The 16,965-nt window shown below is 40.8% G+C and overlaps 1 protein-coding gene across 2 annotated transcripts; it reads left to right on the forward strand.

Moving 5' to 3' along the window:
- The first annotated feature begins 3,791 nt into the window (after positions 1-3,791).
- tnfsf14 (TNF superfamily member 14) lies at positions 3,792-15,082 on the forward strand. 2 transcript variants are annotated; one of them, XM_021320728.2, is made up of 6 exons: positions 3,792-3,886; positions 11,239-11,286; positions 12,438-12,644; positions 13,988-14,021; positions 14,111-14,185; positions 14,278-15,082. In XM_021320728.2, exons 1-6 carry the CDS (start codon positions 3,830-3,832, stop codon positions 14,670-14,672), a joined length of 816 nt encoding a protein of 271 aa, XP_021176403.2. In that variant the 5' UTR covers positions 3,792-3,829; the 3' UTR covers positions 14,673-15,082. The 2 variants fall into 2 exon arrangements, with proteins under 2 accessions (XP_021176403.2, XP_035984972.1); XM_036129079.1 differs by lacking the exons at positions 3,792-3,886; positions 11,239-11,286 and adding an exon at positions 12,000-12,300.
- Positions 15,083-16,965: the final 1,883 nt, after the last annotated feature.

The raw sequence follows: 16,965 nt of genomic DNA on the forward strand, positions 1-16,965 counted from the left end.
AGAATTATATTAGCTCTATTTAGTTATATTGATTTGGCTGAACGAGAATCAAAAGAAAAGAAAGAGAATCAAATATTTTGATTCTCTTTAGGATTATAAAAACAAGATTATGTTTTGACTATGTACCCCAAACAATTTGCTGGTAGAACCTGTGATCCTATACCCCATAAATTTTCCACAATTATAAAATGCTGTAAAACTCCAACTTTTTCTGTGTAAAATCAGATTTGGTTTGATTTGAATAAATTAATAATACTAATTATTACTAATGAATAATAATAATGCAACAACAAAGAACAATGAAAGATTGTCCTGTTATTTTGCTTTCCCAAGACTATCCCTTATTGTGGCTATTATAAACTTTAACCCTAGGAGGCGCTGTTTGTTCTTTGCATCTCAAACTGTCCTGGCTCACATGCTGCGTTTGCCACCAAACACATAGAGATGAAGGAGAACATATAAACATACGTCTAAAAACAGTGATGACTTTGAGCAACGATGAGTGAGATTGAAACCAGATATTAACTTTCACTGCCTGAAGGACATTCAACTTCTCTCACTGTCTGACATTAAATGTGGATTATCAAAAATAGTTTCTCTTTGCTAAATACCAGACTAATGAGGGAGAGAACTTTACCTAGCTTTCTTCAAGTTTAGAGGTTTATATACATTTCATTAGTATTAAACGTCTTCTATTTTGGGTAGTTTTTATTTTGCTTCATAGTTTGCTGGAAATTTGGCCAAATCCTTCAGGCAGAACGATTATAAATGAGTCAGGTTTAGGTCAAATACTTCCTTTTTTGTTTCATCAATCCACAATACATTTCAATCTGAAAAAACTCACACAGAAAGAAAAGGCAATTAGAATAATTTTATTGATACAATATTTTAAGAGTTTGGCGCTCAGACCTCGGCAGGAAAAATTCACGCTGAATTATACTTCAATATGCATAAGCAGGCGTATGAGAATAGGGATGTTTGCCCCCAGGCCTGAAACTGGTGGTGGAGTGGAGATAAATAAAGTTTGTTCAGTCCATATGATGATCTGTTTGAGCTAGATGTCCAACTTGATAAACACAGGCTTGCATGAACTGTCCATGATGAGCAAGCATGAAGCGACTGTGGAGAGGAAAAACTCCCCTTTGGGAAGAAACCTCTGGCAGAACCAGGCTCAACATGGCGGTCTTCTGCTGGACCGTTTTAAGGAGTGACTGGAGAATTCCATAAGAGTCTAGGAGGAATCACACTCTGATAGGGACGAGGTTGAAGGAGGACCGTAGGAAAGACAGGCGGAGCTTGCTACGATGGTGGAGAAGGGGATGGAGGTGGGTTGAATCCAGTCATCAGAGTCCAAACCAGACAAGGCACAGCCACCGCTTGCTCGCTGAGCTGAAGGCCGAGACGAGGATGTGGAGTTATTTTAAGATGAACCCAGGATACTGATTGGCTTCGAGGAGGAGCAGTTCAAAACTGATTGGCTACGTCGGATGAGCGGATGAGTCTCTGATTGATGGAGGTAGGCAATAGAGTTTCTTCAGTCTGAATTTTCACTTAAGCTCCATCTCAAAAATAAAGTCAGTATGGTCAATAAATTAATCTGGAAACTATAATCTGACGTTTTATGTTGCTTTTCAGTAATGATTTCTTCCTCTTTGGAAGACCATTAGGCCATTTGGACTAATTTCCCACTGGATGGAAAACTTCAGCCGCTATAGCCAAAATCTTCATTAGGTTTTATCTTTTGTTCTCACGTCGGTCTGCAGTTTTCTCACCAAAACTGGTCAATCTCTGAAAAGCAGTCTCTGTGGAGATCGTGATGGCAGTATTTTATTTTATGTTTATATTTATGTCAAATGCTAATATGTCTGTCTTTTTCCATAAAGTAACAGAAGGTATCAAAATCAGCTTTATTTACCAGGTATGTGTACGCATGTGAGGAATTTGACCCTGGACTGCACAATGCTCACTATGTGTTTACTTCTGCAACACTACAATAACACAATCATGCAGTAACAAAAATCAAACAGTCTGCAGTATAGAAAACGCACATGAACACGCTATAAATAAATGGACAAATTCAGACAATAATGCAAAGGTGCAATGGGCAGAGTGCAACGGATGCAGGAGTAAATGTTGGAGTGATGTACAAGTGCACTTAAACATACGAACATGTTCACTGTGTGATAAGTGCAGAGAATGAGAATGCTGGAATAAGTTAAAACAATGTTATTTACGTGAGTTAGTTAGATTTGTTATACAGCATCACAGCAAAAAGGGAACTAAAAGTAAGTAAAATGTTGTTGAAATGAATTTATTTGTCCTTGATTTGAGCAGGCAAGTTTAAATGATCTGCCAACGAAATACGATTTTTCCACTTAAAATAAGAACAACTCCTCTCCATAATATTATTTCTAGTGCAGTATATCTAATTATCTTATTTTAGGGGTTAACATACTCATTCCATTGGCAGATTATTTTATTTCACTTCTCGAATCAAGGACAAACACACTCATTTCAAGAAAATTTGTAATTACTTTTAGTTCCCTTTATGACAATATGAACAGTAGAAATTAACAGCATTGAAATAGAGAATAATGGGTAAATAATGAGTGGTAGCCAGTAAACAGGTGGCTGAAAAGGAACAGAATTACTGGGTTATTGCACCACAGTTTTATTTCATTGATTTTTTTTTTTTTTTGTCAGAGTCAGCTGTTCATCAGAGTGATGGCTTGTGGGAAGAAACTGTTCCGGAGTGTTGGTTGTGGTGTACAGTGCTCTGTGGCGCCTACCGGAGGGGAGAAGTCGGCCACATGTTCCTCTACGTGTTCCACAACATGTTCCAGACCACAACAGTTGTTGAGTATGTCGATGGGGGGCAGAGTGGAGGAGCTCCTCCTGAGGTCATCTCCACAATCCGGAGCGTGTTGTTCGGGCTGCAATGGAGAGCCAGTCGATCAACTTCCCATTTGTACGCCGGCTCAACATTGTCCCGGATGTTGCAAATGGCCGAGGACATTTCAGGAGTTTGACAGATGGGTATCCAGGGGATACCCATCTGTCACCCATATAGAGGAAGACGAGTAGCTGGGAGAGCACACATCCCAGGGGGTACCAGTGCTAATAGTCTGGGGGCTGGATGTGATGTTCCCCAGCCTAACCTGCTGACTCCTGTTAGGCAGGAAGTTTGTGATCCTCTAATAGGTGGAAGCTGGCACAGTGAGCTGTAGAGGTCGACAGATATATCGGCCAGCCGATACTTGCGTTTTTTTGTCTTGTATCTGTATCTGCCCATACACGCGCATGCGCTGGCCGATCCATTACCGCATCCAACCGCCATGCTTACATTGCTGCTGCCTCCCTGGCAGAGAGCTGCTGGTAATGTTGACAGACTGATTGCCAGCAACAACAAGTTTTACTGGCATATTTTCAGTTCATGTATTTTCCTTTGCATTATGCAGATTTATGTGTCACTGAGACACTTATTTTAGTGTCTCAGTGACACAGTGACTAAGGAGGAAACTTGGTTCTGCTGGCACACCTGTGATAGGTAAACAGCTGTGTGAGAGGCATGAAGCGTGAGCAAGACAGGTTATATCCAGAAGGGCTGCTTTGAGTTGGAAGAGTCAAGGGATGCCAGATCGTTTGTGTTTTCCTCATTTCTACTTCTACGCATGGGTCAGCCAGTGATATATGTTTATATGTTATATAACTTTGTCTTTGTTTTGCTGTCTTGCTGTTACAATGAGTTTATGTTGTATTTTAGTTCGACGGTGGCGTTGTGTGGTGCTGTAACAATCGAGACTGTACATCCGAAAATAAAGTCAGCGTCATGCCATCAGTAAAACGAACTCTTTTGACACAAGAAGAGATGGAAGTGATGACAAGAGTAAGTTTTTAACTCGTTTTATATTTTTAACCATCTAATTTAGCTGTATTTGCCCTTCGAATGTCTGCATCTGTCACTGTGAGCAGGCGGGGACAGCTCTGTTTCTCTCTGAGAACCAGAGCAGCCGAGCGGGACGGGGGTTTTTACTTTTACTTTCACTCACTGAAACTCGTGTGTCAACGTTGGTTTTTAAACAGCGGTTGGGTCAAGTCGGTATAAAACTCCTTTCATACTGTTTATAAAACCATTTCTGATCTCCAGCTGGCCACCTGCCACCGCTGTGTGAGTACGCGTTGCCATGAAGAGTCGTGCAACGCATAAAAACAATCACTAGCTTAAAGCATTTAACTTTGCAGAAAATAATGTTCAGCAGTGGTCAGTCTTTTTTCTCTTCCTCCTCCCCACAACACTATGCTGTTATATTTGTGCCCTTGACTGGAGTCAAAGATGGCGCAGTGAGACAGGTATTTATTCAGCGTTTAAACATCACACGCACATCACACTGCATTCAGATAGATCAAGTCAAAATGCTTTTGGCAGAAATGACATCATGGTGGGATTGAAGACGAAAAAGAAAAAGAAATAGACCGTTGAATAGTTTAGCCTAAAATATTTAGGCTAAACTATTTGGACTAAAATATTTCCTTAAGCTACTAAATGGCGTGAAAAATGCTGTTATTCCCTAACCTGACGCCGCCAGATAGATTTGCTCCGCATATCCATCTGGAAACCTTCCGTTGAAGTAATTTTGGGAAGGGGCGTAAATACTGGTTAGCTGATTGGCCTATGTTGGTGATAGACGGGCCAAATAAACCAATCAGATCAACGAAGCATATGACGTACTCGTCAACATGCTTCGTCGTCGCTCTGTTACGAGCAACGATGAAAACACAACCACAAGCCAAGCTACTCTTGCTGCTGCAGGTACAGGCTCGTTAGCTCAGCAAAGAAATATTCTGTAATTCCGATAAAACTTGCTCGATAGCCACGCTAACGCTAGTTTCATCGGCTGAAGCCGCCATGTTCTTTAGACTGAACTGTCGCGCTTCCCGTTGCGTCACACCTCAACCCGCCTCAAAGCCAACGCTGATTGGACGTTCGTTTGGTGAACGGCTCCAAATTTTCTTTAACGGAGAGTAGCCAGACTGATCTGCGAGTGAAACCTTGAAAGCTCGCGAGATCAGGATGGTCTCACGAGGCTAGTTATTCCCTAGAAAGGTGTAAGAAAAACTCTAAGTGTAATGCATTGACTATACAGAACCCAGTATTCAAGTCTGACATGGTGTTGTGCTTAAAAACTTTATTTAAAAATAAAACAAACAAAAACTTGGTACTAGCTGGTTAATGTCCAGCTTGGAGCGGGAAACAGGAACTGCTGACAGCAGGGGATGATCCGTGAGATGGACTTGGATCATACGCAGAGCAGGCAGGCAGAGGATGGTGGCAAAACAGGGAATTCCAAAAACAAGCAACGAGTCAGGAGACAGGTGATGAAAACTATGACCGCTGGACGGCTGCTCACACACCATGGTTTTCAATAATCTGGCAGAGACTGTAGGAGGCGGGTATTACCAGGCAGGATCACAAGTGGAATGAATGCAGGTTATTAGGAGAAGGACAGGTGTAGCTGCTCGCTCTAACCAGCTGAGTAGAGTGGAGCAGAACAGAGAGTTGCAAACAGCCAGCAAGCCCAAAAACAAAGGCAAATGTTCATGGTGGGGTACAGGACAAAACAGAGCCAATGCACAACACAAAACTCCTCAGACCACCAGAAATAGCATGTTAAAATCTCATTAAACATGAAGGTTACTGTTACCGGCAGTTCAGTCATATCCCCCAAAAGTGTTGAATAACACTGGTTTACGTCATTAAACAATACATCATACATTTCTCCATTGTGGAACATTAAAGGTATTTCTTATCTTATCTTACATTCTGGTTATAAGGGCAGCACAATTATTATTCACCACAGCTAACCATGAATTAAACACCTTAAACGTCTCAACAAGAAAAATACAAGGACTTTGAATACATTTTTTTTTCCATTCTGAACTTCCGCTTGAAACTTATCAAACCCCAAGGTCTTAGGCTAAAATAAGCTGTGGGGATAAGAGCTGCTCTGCGTGGAACTTGAACGTAAAGGATGCAAATTCAAACATCACCTGAGGAAAATAAATAAATAAATAAACACATTAAATGTCATATCTTGAGGGGTTCGTATCCACTACAAAGTGAAAGCATTAACAGATTATGGGACCAAAGTGAGATCTCAGAGGGTAACAACCACAAGAGATTCTTATTTGGATGCATTTAACCTTCGCACCCCCAAGCAGGCATCATTGTATGAAAAACAGCGATGACACTGTAACCAATAAAGCCACATGGGTTATACTGTCTCTGGGGAGAATTAACTGATACATTCAGAAATGCCCCATGAAGTTATTTTAGGCAAAGAAATAAATCAGGACTCAGGCTTCTGGACAAGCTGGACATGAGCTGATCCAAAGGACACAAAAGATATAGCTTCAGACCAAAGACCAAATTCTCAAAAAGATAATTTCTACGTTTCATATAAATCCTATTTCATGATATTTGCCATACGTATGACATTTACCCTTCACATACCGCATAGGAGTTAGTAAGCACGTTGCCTGCTTTTACAGTCATGCCCTGCCCTTTATTTCATTTGTTCTCAGACTTTACTTAAGTGCAATCTTTCTCTTTTCTCACTCTTGAGCAGCTGTGAAGCATAGATTCCAGTCAGACTTGACTCTGACATCATTTCCTCCTTGTGGTTGTTCTCATTTTACTTAACAGCATCTCGGTCCAGCTGTGGTTAACTTACGAGCAAATCATACACTGACACTCTTAAACTGACTTTATTGTCATTCAGCTGCCCCTTCACAATGCACATTTCAGCAAATTGTTGTAGCAAGGCTCCGAGTAAAAACAGAAGGTATAAAAGTACAGTATGTGCAATACAAAACAATTAAAAGAAACAGAAACAATTATCAGGAATGTAGTCGCAAACCAAAAAAAAAAAAAAACATTAATATGTACATTATATGTACAAGAACATTATGTGTAAAACAATACGAATATTGCAAGTATATGTCGCTGCAGGATGTATTGCAACAATGATTGACCATATAATGGTGCAGATAACACCATGCAATAGAGTTCAGTGTGACCATGTAAAGTAACCAGTTTTGTATGTATATGGAGGGTCATGTTATTGGCAGTTTAGCAGTCTTATGAGTTTAGAAGTGTTATGACATTAAGCTGTTGTGTAGTCTGGTTCTTCTTCATTTGGAGGTGCGGAACCTCTTGCCAGAGGGCAGCAGGGTAAACAGTACATGACTGGGATTGGGAAAGATATTTTTTTGGTTGTCTGAGCCCTGGTTATGCAGCCTCTGTGAGTGGGGTCTTAGATGGTACGAAGCGCTGTTATGACTGATTCTCTCCACTGTCCTCACCACGCTCTCTACACGTTTCCAGTCTGAGGTGTTGCAGGCCCCAAACCAGACAGCGATGCTGCTGCTCAGTGCTCTCTCACTGTAGAAGGTGGTGAGGATGGAAAGGGGGAGGTTTGCTCTTCTCATCCAATGCAGTAAGCACAGTTGCTGCTGTGCTCCCCTCACAAGAGCAGAGGCGTGGAGGGACCAGATCCAAGTGTCTGTGATCTGGAACCCCACGAGTTTGATGCTGCTGACTAACTACGTCGTTGATGAAAGGGGGGCGACTTGACTGATTTTTCCTGAAGCCAATGACAATCTCTTTTGTTTTGTTGACACACAGGATCGGATTGTTTGTGTGACAACAGTACACCGTGGCCCTGGTTCAGAAGGGTTTTGGTCAACCAACCTTGAATAGAAAGCCGATACGCATGGGTAGATCCAACCGACTCTGTCATATTCAGGGTTTTCAGTTTCAGAACAAGCGGTATCAATTAGGTAACTTTGTTCAGGGTCAGGTTACTTAGTTAAGCACAAGCATTACCAGGCAAGAAGCCCTCATCAATGGAAGGCAGATAACAGGATTCACATTGGTAACGGCAGGAAATACAAAGCCTCAAAGTCATTTGGCATTTCCAGCTAAATTAATTAGAAATCTTGATGAAGTCATATGCAGGAATAGAAAGCATAAACAAGAATTTGTTTGGACGTTTTGCTTCAGAGCTTCACCATCTCGCATGATTCAGGTTGGATCTGGCTTATCTGGACGCCACTTTGTCCCCACCCTATGATGCTGCACTTCATGCCCTCAGCATTGTGCCTACCTAATTTTAAATGTCATTCAGGGTTTCTGATTCGCCCGTGTGGTGACGATCTCGGTCACAGAGACATCCTCCATGCACATCTGGATGTATGCAGACACAGATTCAGCATACCCTTCTATATCGGTGTCTGTTTTCAGTTGCAGTCTCCCTGAACATGTCCCTTTCTGTGCACTCAAAACTGACATGGAACCTGCTGGCCAGACCCTCACCTGCCTCCCTGTGGGCTTTCCTCTGAAAGCAGCGGTCTGTTTGCAGGAATTAGCATAACTGTGAGATGGTCTGATAAACCAAAGTGGGGGCGGGGGCTGCCTTGAAAGCCGCTTTAATGTTTGTGTAGGCTGTGTCTAGTGTGCTTGAGCCTCTGGTTGCAAAGTTCACATGCTGATGGGAATGGGTGAGAACCGTCTTCACGTTGGCCTGATTAAAGTCCCCAGCACCAATTAAATAAAAGTTAGTTTTTATTCATAAACACCAACTTACGTCAAGTATCCTACAAATGAGGCCTAACTTAAGCTCAGCTTTTTGCAATTTGCTGTATAATAATCAAATTCAATGAAGTCTGAACTGTTTTTAAACTTAAAACTGACTTGAAGCAAAGCCAACTTCATCTCAATATATCAACGATGTCAGTTTCATTACACTTTCATAATTCAGTTTATTTTTGGAGGGAATGGATATTAGGTTACACCCGCTAAGATGTCACCAGACCTCACCCGGTAGCGCGATGCAGCGCGTGGGCTCCACTGGGTTTAATTCAGCTCAGACGTGTCCCCATTTAAGAAATGTGTGGTGCGTCACAACCGAGTCAAACCAGGTGATCTGGTCTGCCTGCCTATTTCATGCACAGAGCCTCAAGCTTTGTATGTGACATTTTACAACCACACAATACACTAATACACTTTGTGTATTTTCTGGGACTTTCTTAGGACCAACCAACATAAATTAGCACATAGATGTGAACTGGAAAGGAAATGTGTTTTTTTTTTTTTGTTTGTTTTTTTGTTTTTTACCAAAAGACAAAAAGATGTGTTATGGATTTATGCCCACCATACCCTGAAAACTTTTAAAATATCTGGTGCAAATATCACCTCATTAGTAAATAGAGTTCAACTGTGTGCATTTGAATCTCATTACCAATACGCATTTTTTGTGAATGCCTCAGCATCTTGAAGAACAAAGTTGTGGAGTAATTTAAAACAAGCATTAGGTTTTATAAACAATATCTAAAGCTTTGAGAAAAAAAAAGTATGCCAAACCATGAGAGCCTACCCACGAAAATTAGATTAGATTAGATTAAACTTTATTGTCATTACACAGGTTCAGGTACAAGGCAACAAAATGCAGTTTAGGTCTAACCAGAAGTGCAATAGCAGCAAGTGCAGGATATACAATGGTTCCATGAGTACAGGACATGGGTTTTTACTGAATAAATATAGAGATGGATACTATTATAAACAAAATTATACTGATAGATTTGTCCTATGAGTATAATATATAGATAACTAGTATTGTGAACTAAATTTACAGCTGGATATGTACCGAATATAATATACAGATGGATATTACTATAAATAGAGTTTTACAGATATGTACAGATATGTATAGATAACTAGTATTGTGAACTAAATTTAACAGCTGGCTATGTACCGAATATAGTATACAGGTGGATATTACTATGAATAGAGTTTTACAGATATGTACAATAGCATAATATACAGATGATTGTTATTATAACAGAGTTTACATGTACTATGAATATATGTACAGATGGCTATTACTATAGGCAGAATTGTGAGCATGATATACAGGTAGCTATTACTATAAAATGAATAAAAAAAGTTTGGACAGAAGCTATTTAAATTAAAGTGCAGTGGAAGGTAATTGCATATTACAGTTAAAGTACGGTATTGCAAATATATATGTAAACAATTGGTACTGTGAATGAACAGTCAGCAGTGCAGATCAATATTCAGTCATGGTGAGTAGTGCAAGATGCATATAAACAGCTGTTACTATAGTAACAGTCAGGAGTGCAGGTGAACATTACAGTCTTGTAAATAACAGAATAACAAAATGGAGGTAGGTTTGAGGAGGGAGAGGAGAGTCTATCAGCGAGGGTTAGAGTTCAATAAAGAGACAGCTCTGGGGAAAAAGCTGTTCTTTAGTCTGCTGGTTCTGGTCCGGAGGCACCTGAAACGCCTGCCAGAGGGGAGGAGAGAAAACAGTCTGTGGGCTGGGTGAGAAGAGTCCATAAGGATGCTGCGGGCTCGATGTAGGCAGCGTTTCTTCTGGATGTGCTCAATGGTGGGTAGTGGAGTCCTAGTGACGTGTTGGGCGGCTTTCACCACCCGCTGCTGTGCCTTGCGCTCTACAACAGTACAGCTCCCATACCACACTGTTGCACAGTTGGTCAGGATGCTTTCTATTGCACAGCGATAGAAGTTCACCAGGATAGTCGAGGAGAGCTGATTTTTCATTCCATTGATGTGGATGGTGTCGTGCGTGCCTCTTCAATCTTTTCCGAAGTCCACGATGAGCTCCTTCGTTTTGCTGTTTTTAATAGAGCTCTCAACTAGAAGAGTAGCAAGAAGAAAACAGTTGCTAGAAGCAAGCAAGATGAAACCTTGTTTGCTCTTCGCCACAAGCCATGCAGGGAACACAGCAAACACCTTTTCCGCACAGCAAATGTGCTCTGGTTTGACCAGACCACACAATGTTAATTTGTGGCCTGCATACAAAAATGCAGAAGACCAACACTGCGAATCACCCCGCCATCTTCTTTGTGAAGGGTAGTGGGGGGGGGGGGGGGGGGGATATTTTTCTTCTGCTTCAGTTTCTAGATGTCAAAGCCTGGTAGATACGTATCGGAAAAAAGCCTTGCAGCTGTAAATTTCCACAAATGATGCAGATGATTGACTAAAAATAACTTTTTTTTTTTTTTTTTTTTAAAGGATTCTGTCAACTGTGCACCGTTTTCTTTTCCCTTCCAAGATATGCACTACTTTGTATGGGTCTATCACGTATAATCCCAAATGAAAAAAATAACAATGAAGAGTTTTTATATGTTTTCAAGGCTCTGCATCTGCTTCAGCAGTCCCACCCTCTTCTGGACAAACTCCAGGTCTGTGCAAATTTTATTCTCTACTTTCTCCAGTAATTTTATCATGACTCTGCAGTAATTTGTAAGGAAGTGGTCAGCGGCTAAAGAATATCACAAGACAATATATGTTTATGCCGTTGTTGCTTTCTCGGTGGTGCATAACATAACATACAGAGAGTTGATTTATTATTTGTTTCCAGTTTGGGAGTGAAGGGTTTGTTTAGTAATTTCTGATCATATTATATTAAACCTTTCATTGGACATGGTCACTAATGGGTTTACCTACCAAACAATGCATATTGATCTTGTTTTTTGTTGCTTTGACGAATCTTACTGGTCACTATGTTGCTGATCTCTCACTGAATAGTGAAACAAAACCTGCCAATGAAACACCAACAAGGGACCTAAACATTTAAAACAGTAAAAACGTTGAGAGCCATCAATCATTTTCTTAAATATAATTCTGTTGCTGTGTTTTTTTTTTTTTTTCAGGTAGACCACCTTTATTTCCAACTACCGTTTCAATTGTGATCAAATCAATTTCCAAATGTACAGAAAAGCACACAGTTTTGATTGGTTGTACTATTACATATTTTATTTATGTAACCAGACCCATAATCTACTCTTCGTCTCTCCTAACAATGATGAGAATGACGAGTGGTTAAGAGGGGGATCTTCGACTAGACTTTGGGTGTAGCTGTGGCTGTCAAACTTGTAGACAAGTTGCAAAGAGAGAGTACAGAAGAGAGGAAGTGTGAGCAGAGATGTTTCAACATTGCTCTTGCAGTCAAGAGGGAGGGTGTGAAGCAGGGTTAAAATGCACGTTGTTTGATCTCCCCCTCACTCGCATGGTCTTCTACCTTCAGCGTTTACAAGCTAAACTGAGAAGGCACCAATCAATAGCTTCGTCCTGATGAGTACGGTAATAGTGGATCTTTGTGAGCCTTCATGAGTGCCGGGGCGATACATCTCAAGATTTATTTTGCTGTCTGTTTCTGACTACTCGTGAGGTATCTCCACTTAGACCAACCAGAAGTGAGCCCACCCATTTTGCAACCTCATTACACCTCGCTGCCTCTCAAGAGTCTTTTGGTTTCTTCAGCCCCTCTGAAGCGACAACTTTGACCGCTGGAGGATCAGTCCACACTGAAATGTTTTTCAATTCCTCAAAGGGCACAGGGGGAATGGGTCGAAGTGACATTCCCTCTGTGTATGTGGTGGACTCCCATGGGACTCGACCCGCTCTACCGCCTCGGCCGGGCAGAGAGAAGAAGCAGTCCGAGGCGGCACAGTACCTGCTGTTTGTCCTGGTGATCCTGGCATTGTTTGGCCTGATCATTGAAGCTTGCTTCATCTATCAACTTCACAATTCTAAAAATGTAAGTATCACGTGTTTGTAATATCATCCTGTGATTGTTTTTGATTTTTTTTTTTTTTATGGTCTGTGGTGTTTCACTGTAAATTTTCTGTTTCGTTACATTTACCATTTCACCTTGCTAGTTTGAATCTCACTTTCATGTTAACAATTTATTCACAATTACGATCGATTTTGACTTTCAGTATTCTTTTCATGTTTCAGTAGTCTTTATTTCCATTTGCTTTTTTTCTCCCTGTATTTTTTATGTTAAATTTCCCCGAATCGTGAGTACAACAGGATTCCATAGTTAAACATGTAAATGTACATGCTATGCCCATTATAGATATTCTGGAAATAAAATTAACAAACAAAAATCTATATGGGAAGGACTCAATACGGTCGAATGAAAACGGTACGCTCAATATGCTTCATCATTTTGTACAAAATCTTGTACGTTTGATGAAGTCCAATGCATAATATGCAGAAATATGGTTAAAAGTGAACAGGTAGTGTTTCTTAAGCACATGTTAAGAGTCTGTAGTCTCCTACTGTCTGTAGGAAGAATCGGCGTCTTTCCTACTTAACAGAAAACCTGCTACTTTCCACCACCACAGTGTAATGTGGCTTTCTTACCATTTCTGCTTTCCCACCATTCGTTTGTGGGGGTCTTGAGGCAGAGGCGTGAGTAAAGATGAAGCTCCCCTGTGACACAAACCGAACTCACATTTACTCGGATCATGTGCATGAAATTTTCCTTTCCTCCAATAAGTGCTGAGCTTGTATTCATTTTACTTTAAAAGAGGAACAGAGTGGACCACAGATGGAGAACATGCCTGCTTATAGAGAACTCTGCTGACGTCTTTTGGGGTTTGGACACACATGCACTCTGTGATGGTGGACAGTCAAGGGTCTGGGTCTCTATGACTGAGGTTTTTCTATGGAGTCCTGCTGCTGTCTGAGGGCAACAGTCACAAGTTTTGGATTTAGGGAAAGGGTTAAATCACTTTCAGAGGACCAATGTGTGCAACACAAATAAGAGGTGGTGCAGAGAAGGAAATGGTCTATTTCCTGTGTCATGATTATGATCTACCTTATGCTCATTGTGTGACAGACCTTACCAGCCCCGCTTGCAAACAAACAAACAACTTAACGTGAAACTGCATTTGCAAAAATTCAGCATATGATTCCTTGGACTACCCTAAAATCGACACCCTTGTTGTCTCTCATCCTATACATCCTCGTTTGCACCAGCAGTCTTGGAACCTGTGGTTGAATGTTTAGTAAGCGACTGTGCATACCCCCAGATCAAAGCTTAACCACTTGAATGCTTTTTTTTTTTTTTTTTTTGTTCTTGTATCATTGCAGGCCGACTCAGCCTCCGTCTCAAAGAGGGTTGGAGGTATGTCTCAGCAGTTTCTACCTCAAATAACGAAGGGTCTTTAGTTATACTTTTTGGACCTAAAAACAATATGTCTCTCTACCACACAGCTAGTCCTACTCCGGCCACTGAAAAGCTTTGTGATGATGGGATATGTCCATCCAAACCGGTTGCACATCTGACAGGTGAACCCACACATCCTTTTCTTTAAACCGAAGCGGAAATTAAACCCTATGCTAAACATTGCTCACATTGGTGTTCATGGTTTGTTCCTCAGATGGCCAAGATGTGCACCTCGACCCACACGTCATGTCATGGAGCACAATTGCGGAACCTCTCCTCTATGGAATGACATATGAAGACCCAAAACTCATCATCCAGAAAGAGGGCTATTACTACATCTATTCAAAGGTGCACTTTTCAGACATTGGTTCTTTTCACCATTCTGTCACAGTGCAAACTGAAAGGTATGCCGGAGGAGTCATCACCCTCCTGAAGTCCAGGAGGTATTCGTCGAAGAATGAAAAAGGATCCCACAATCTTTCCAACAGTTTCCTGGGCGGAGTGTTCCACTTGTACAAAAACGATGCCATCTGCGTAAATACCAGCAGCACAAAACACATTATACGAAACAAAGCTTATGAGAATGTATTTGGCGCGTATATGATATAGCTATCAGACTAACTGGAGACTATATTTTTGGTCACTTCGGAAAAAAAATAAACTCAGAAAGGGACATGTTGAATACAATTTGTGCTTTTGGAATTTGCTGGCGACTTTTATTTTTCCAATGGCATGAAAGATTTTGTGAAAGTGAAAGAGTTGTGGACTTTAATAAGACGACTCTCTTTATCTACTTATAAATAAAAACTAATATACTGATTAAAGATTTTACTGTTCTGCTGCAAATTATTATTTGCTAAAATAATAATAAAAAAAAACTATCCTGCACCTTTTATAATTTTTTTTATTTCATTGCTTCAACACATTTTTGGGCAATATTTATTTATTCCTTCCAGATGTAACTGAGTTAATAGAGCTGTTTTTGTACAAAATCCTCCAATAAAAAAAACACAAACAAATAAAAGCTTGTTTTCTGTAGTCACAGCCCCACGAGTCAGATGAATGCATTTCCTGTTATACGAGGCGAGGCTGAGCTAAAAGCAGAGTGGTCTCAGTGAGAGAAAATGTGTCACAGACTCTCTCCAACCGCATGGGAGACAGTGTACATATTGGGTATTTTTTTATTGGCGCTATAGCACGTAAACCAGAAATGTCAGCAGATTGTGTGTTTTCTGGTTTTAATGTGGATTTCTACTGTACATAAGTGCAATTTGAAAGTCAAATTAACTTTGATACGAGGTCTGGGAGGGGCAATGCATCCAGTTTCGGTCCTTTACCCAGAAACTGGATGTGTCTGTGTTGCCTGTAAACTTCTAAATGATCAATTTCAATTCATGACTTGATGACAAATTTGCTTACTCAGTTTGTACAAACAAAAAGAAAGGGGAAAAAAAAGTCCCCTCACTCTTTGAAGTGCTTTTTTTTCTCTCTCCGCATATCTCACACAGTCAACCTTACTCTTTCCCTTCATTTGTGACGGTTCACAGAAGCCCTATGAAAACACCCACTGAGTTGTGTGTTTGTAAACCCGGGAGGAAGTGGTGGTGGTGGGGGCCCCCGGTGCGGAGGGGAGGGGGGGGGGGGTTGTCGGTAGCAGAATGCCTGACTCACTTTCCAACCCCAGACCTGGAGCACAGGGGTTGATGCACATGTCGCAGGAACTCCAAGTGTATGTGAGAGAGAGTGAGGGTGGGCGTGAACCGCACATTAATTTCCCCTCGGGTGTGGATTTTTGTCGAAATCAGTAAAGTGCTTCCCATCACTTCCCTTCCACGCTCTGGCAGGAGTGAAGAAAAAAAAAAAAAAAAAAAAAAAAAGCCAAACCTAACCTGATAAGTTGAAAACTCATGTGTGGTCTTCGCACATGAGTTTTCAACACTGTCGCCTTGAATGTTCCTGATTGAGTCATCATGTTCCAGTGCTGACTGTCCTGTGAAGTATGCAACTCTATTGTCTCAAAGGAGGGGGTGATGTGCTGTGTGGTTTGGATTCATGCCATATCATCATTAAGCTCTACACTTTTACTGAGAAATCGTGTGGGATGAGATTTCTCTGTCTGCCGTTATATTCTGAATACGTGAAACCAACTTTTTCCATCAATGAAGCCCATTTGTAAAGTCAGATACAGAACCACAGGTGATACGCCTGCGTTTACACGCTACCTTGAAGCGAGGCCGACCATGCGTTGCTGTTAAGACTTTTACCGGGAGCATAAGTGAAAGTGTTGGGCCCGGCGCACCTCACCTGGTCCACAGCTAAATGCTGTCCCCTTGTGTTGGGCTCTTGAAGGGGAAACAGAGGAGGCGTTCAGTTTGAGCCGAATGCTTCCATTTTGGTGCTGAGTTTAATCCATACATCTTCAACAAAAAGAAATGGGCCTGTTAAAAGAAAAGCTGGGATGTTTTTAAGAGGACATTTATAGAGCTGTTATGAACAAACACTATCTTACATCCAGTTAGTATTGATGTTAATCAGCTTGAAATCTCGGCTTGAAAAAAAAGGGAAATAGGCCGGGTTTAGGGTGTCAGGGTAGATTTCTCGCACATTTCATAGTGGGTTATCCAAACACTGTTATCATACACCTTTATGCTGTTTTTCAGTTCACGTTAGGCAGTGATTTACATGAAACTCTTGAAAGCGTTGATCTGCAGTACACTGCAGAAATATCCCATTCTCCTAATCTTCAACAGTATTTTACTTCTATTCTAATGTTACAGCAGATTTTATTGTATGTTGACTTTTTACCATCCATGTCTGTCTTGAAAGGCACTTCTAAATAAAGCGTATTATTATTATTATTATTATTATTATTATTATTATTATTATTATTATTATTATTATT

The sequence above is a fragment of the Fundulus heteroclitus genome, unplaced genomic scaffold (genome assembly GCF_011125445.2).
Source record: "Fundulus heteroclitus isolate FHET01 unplaced genomic scaffold, MU-UCD_Fhet_4.1 scaffold_135, whole genome shotgun sequence".
NCBI classification, from domain to species: Eukaryota; Metazoa; Chordata; class Actinopteri; order Cyprinodontiformes; family Fundulidae; genus Fundulus; species Fundulus heteroclitus.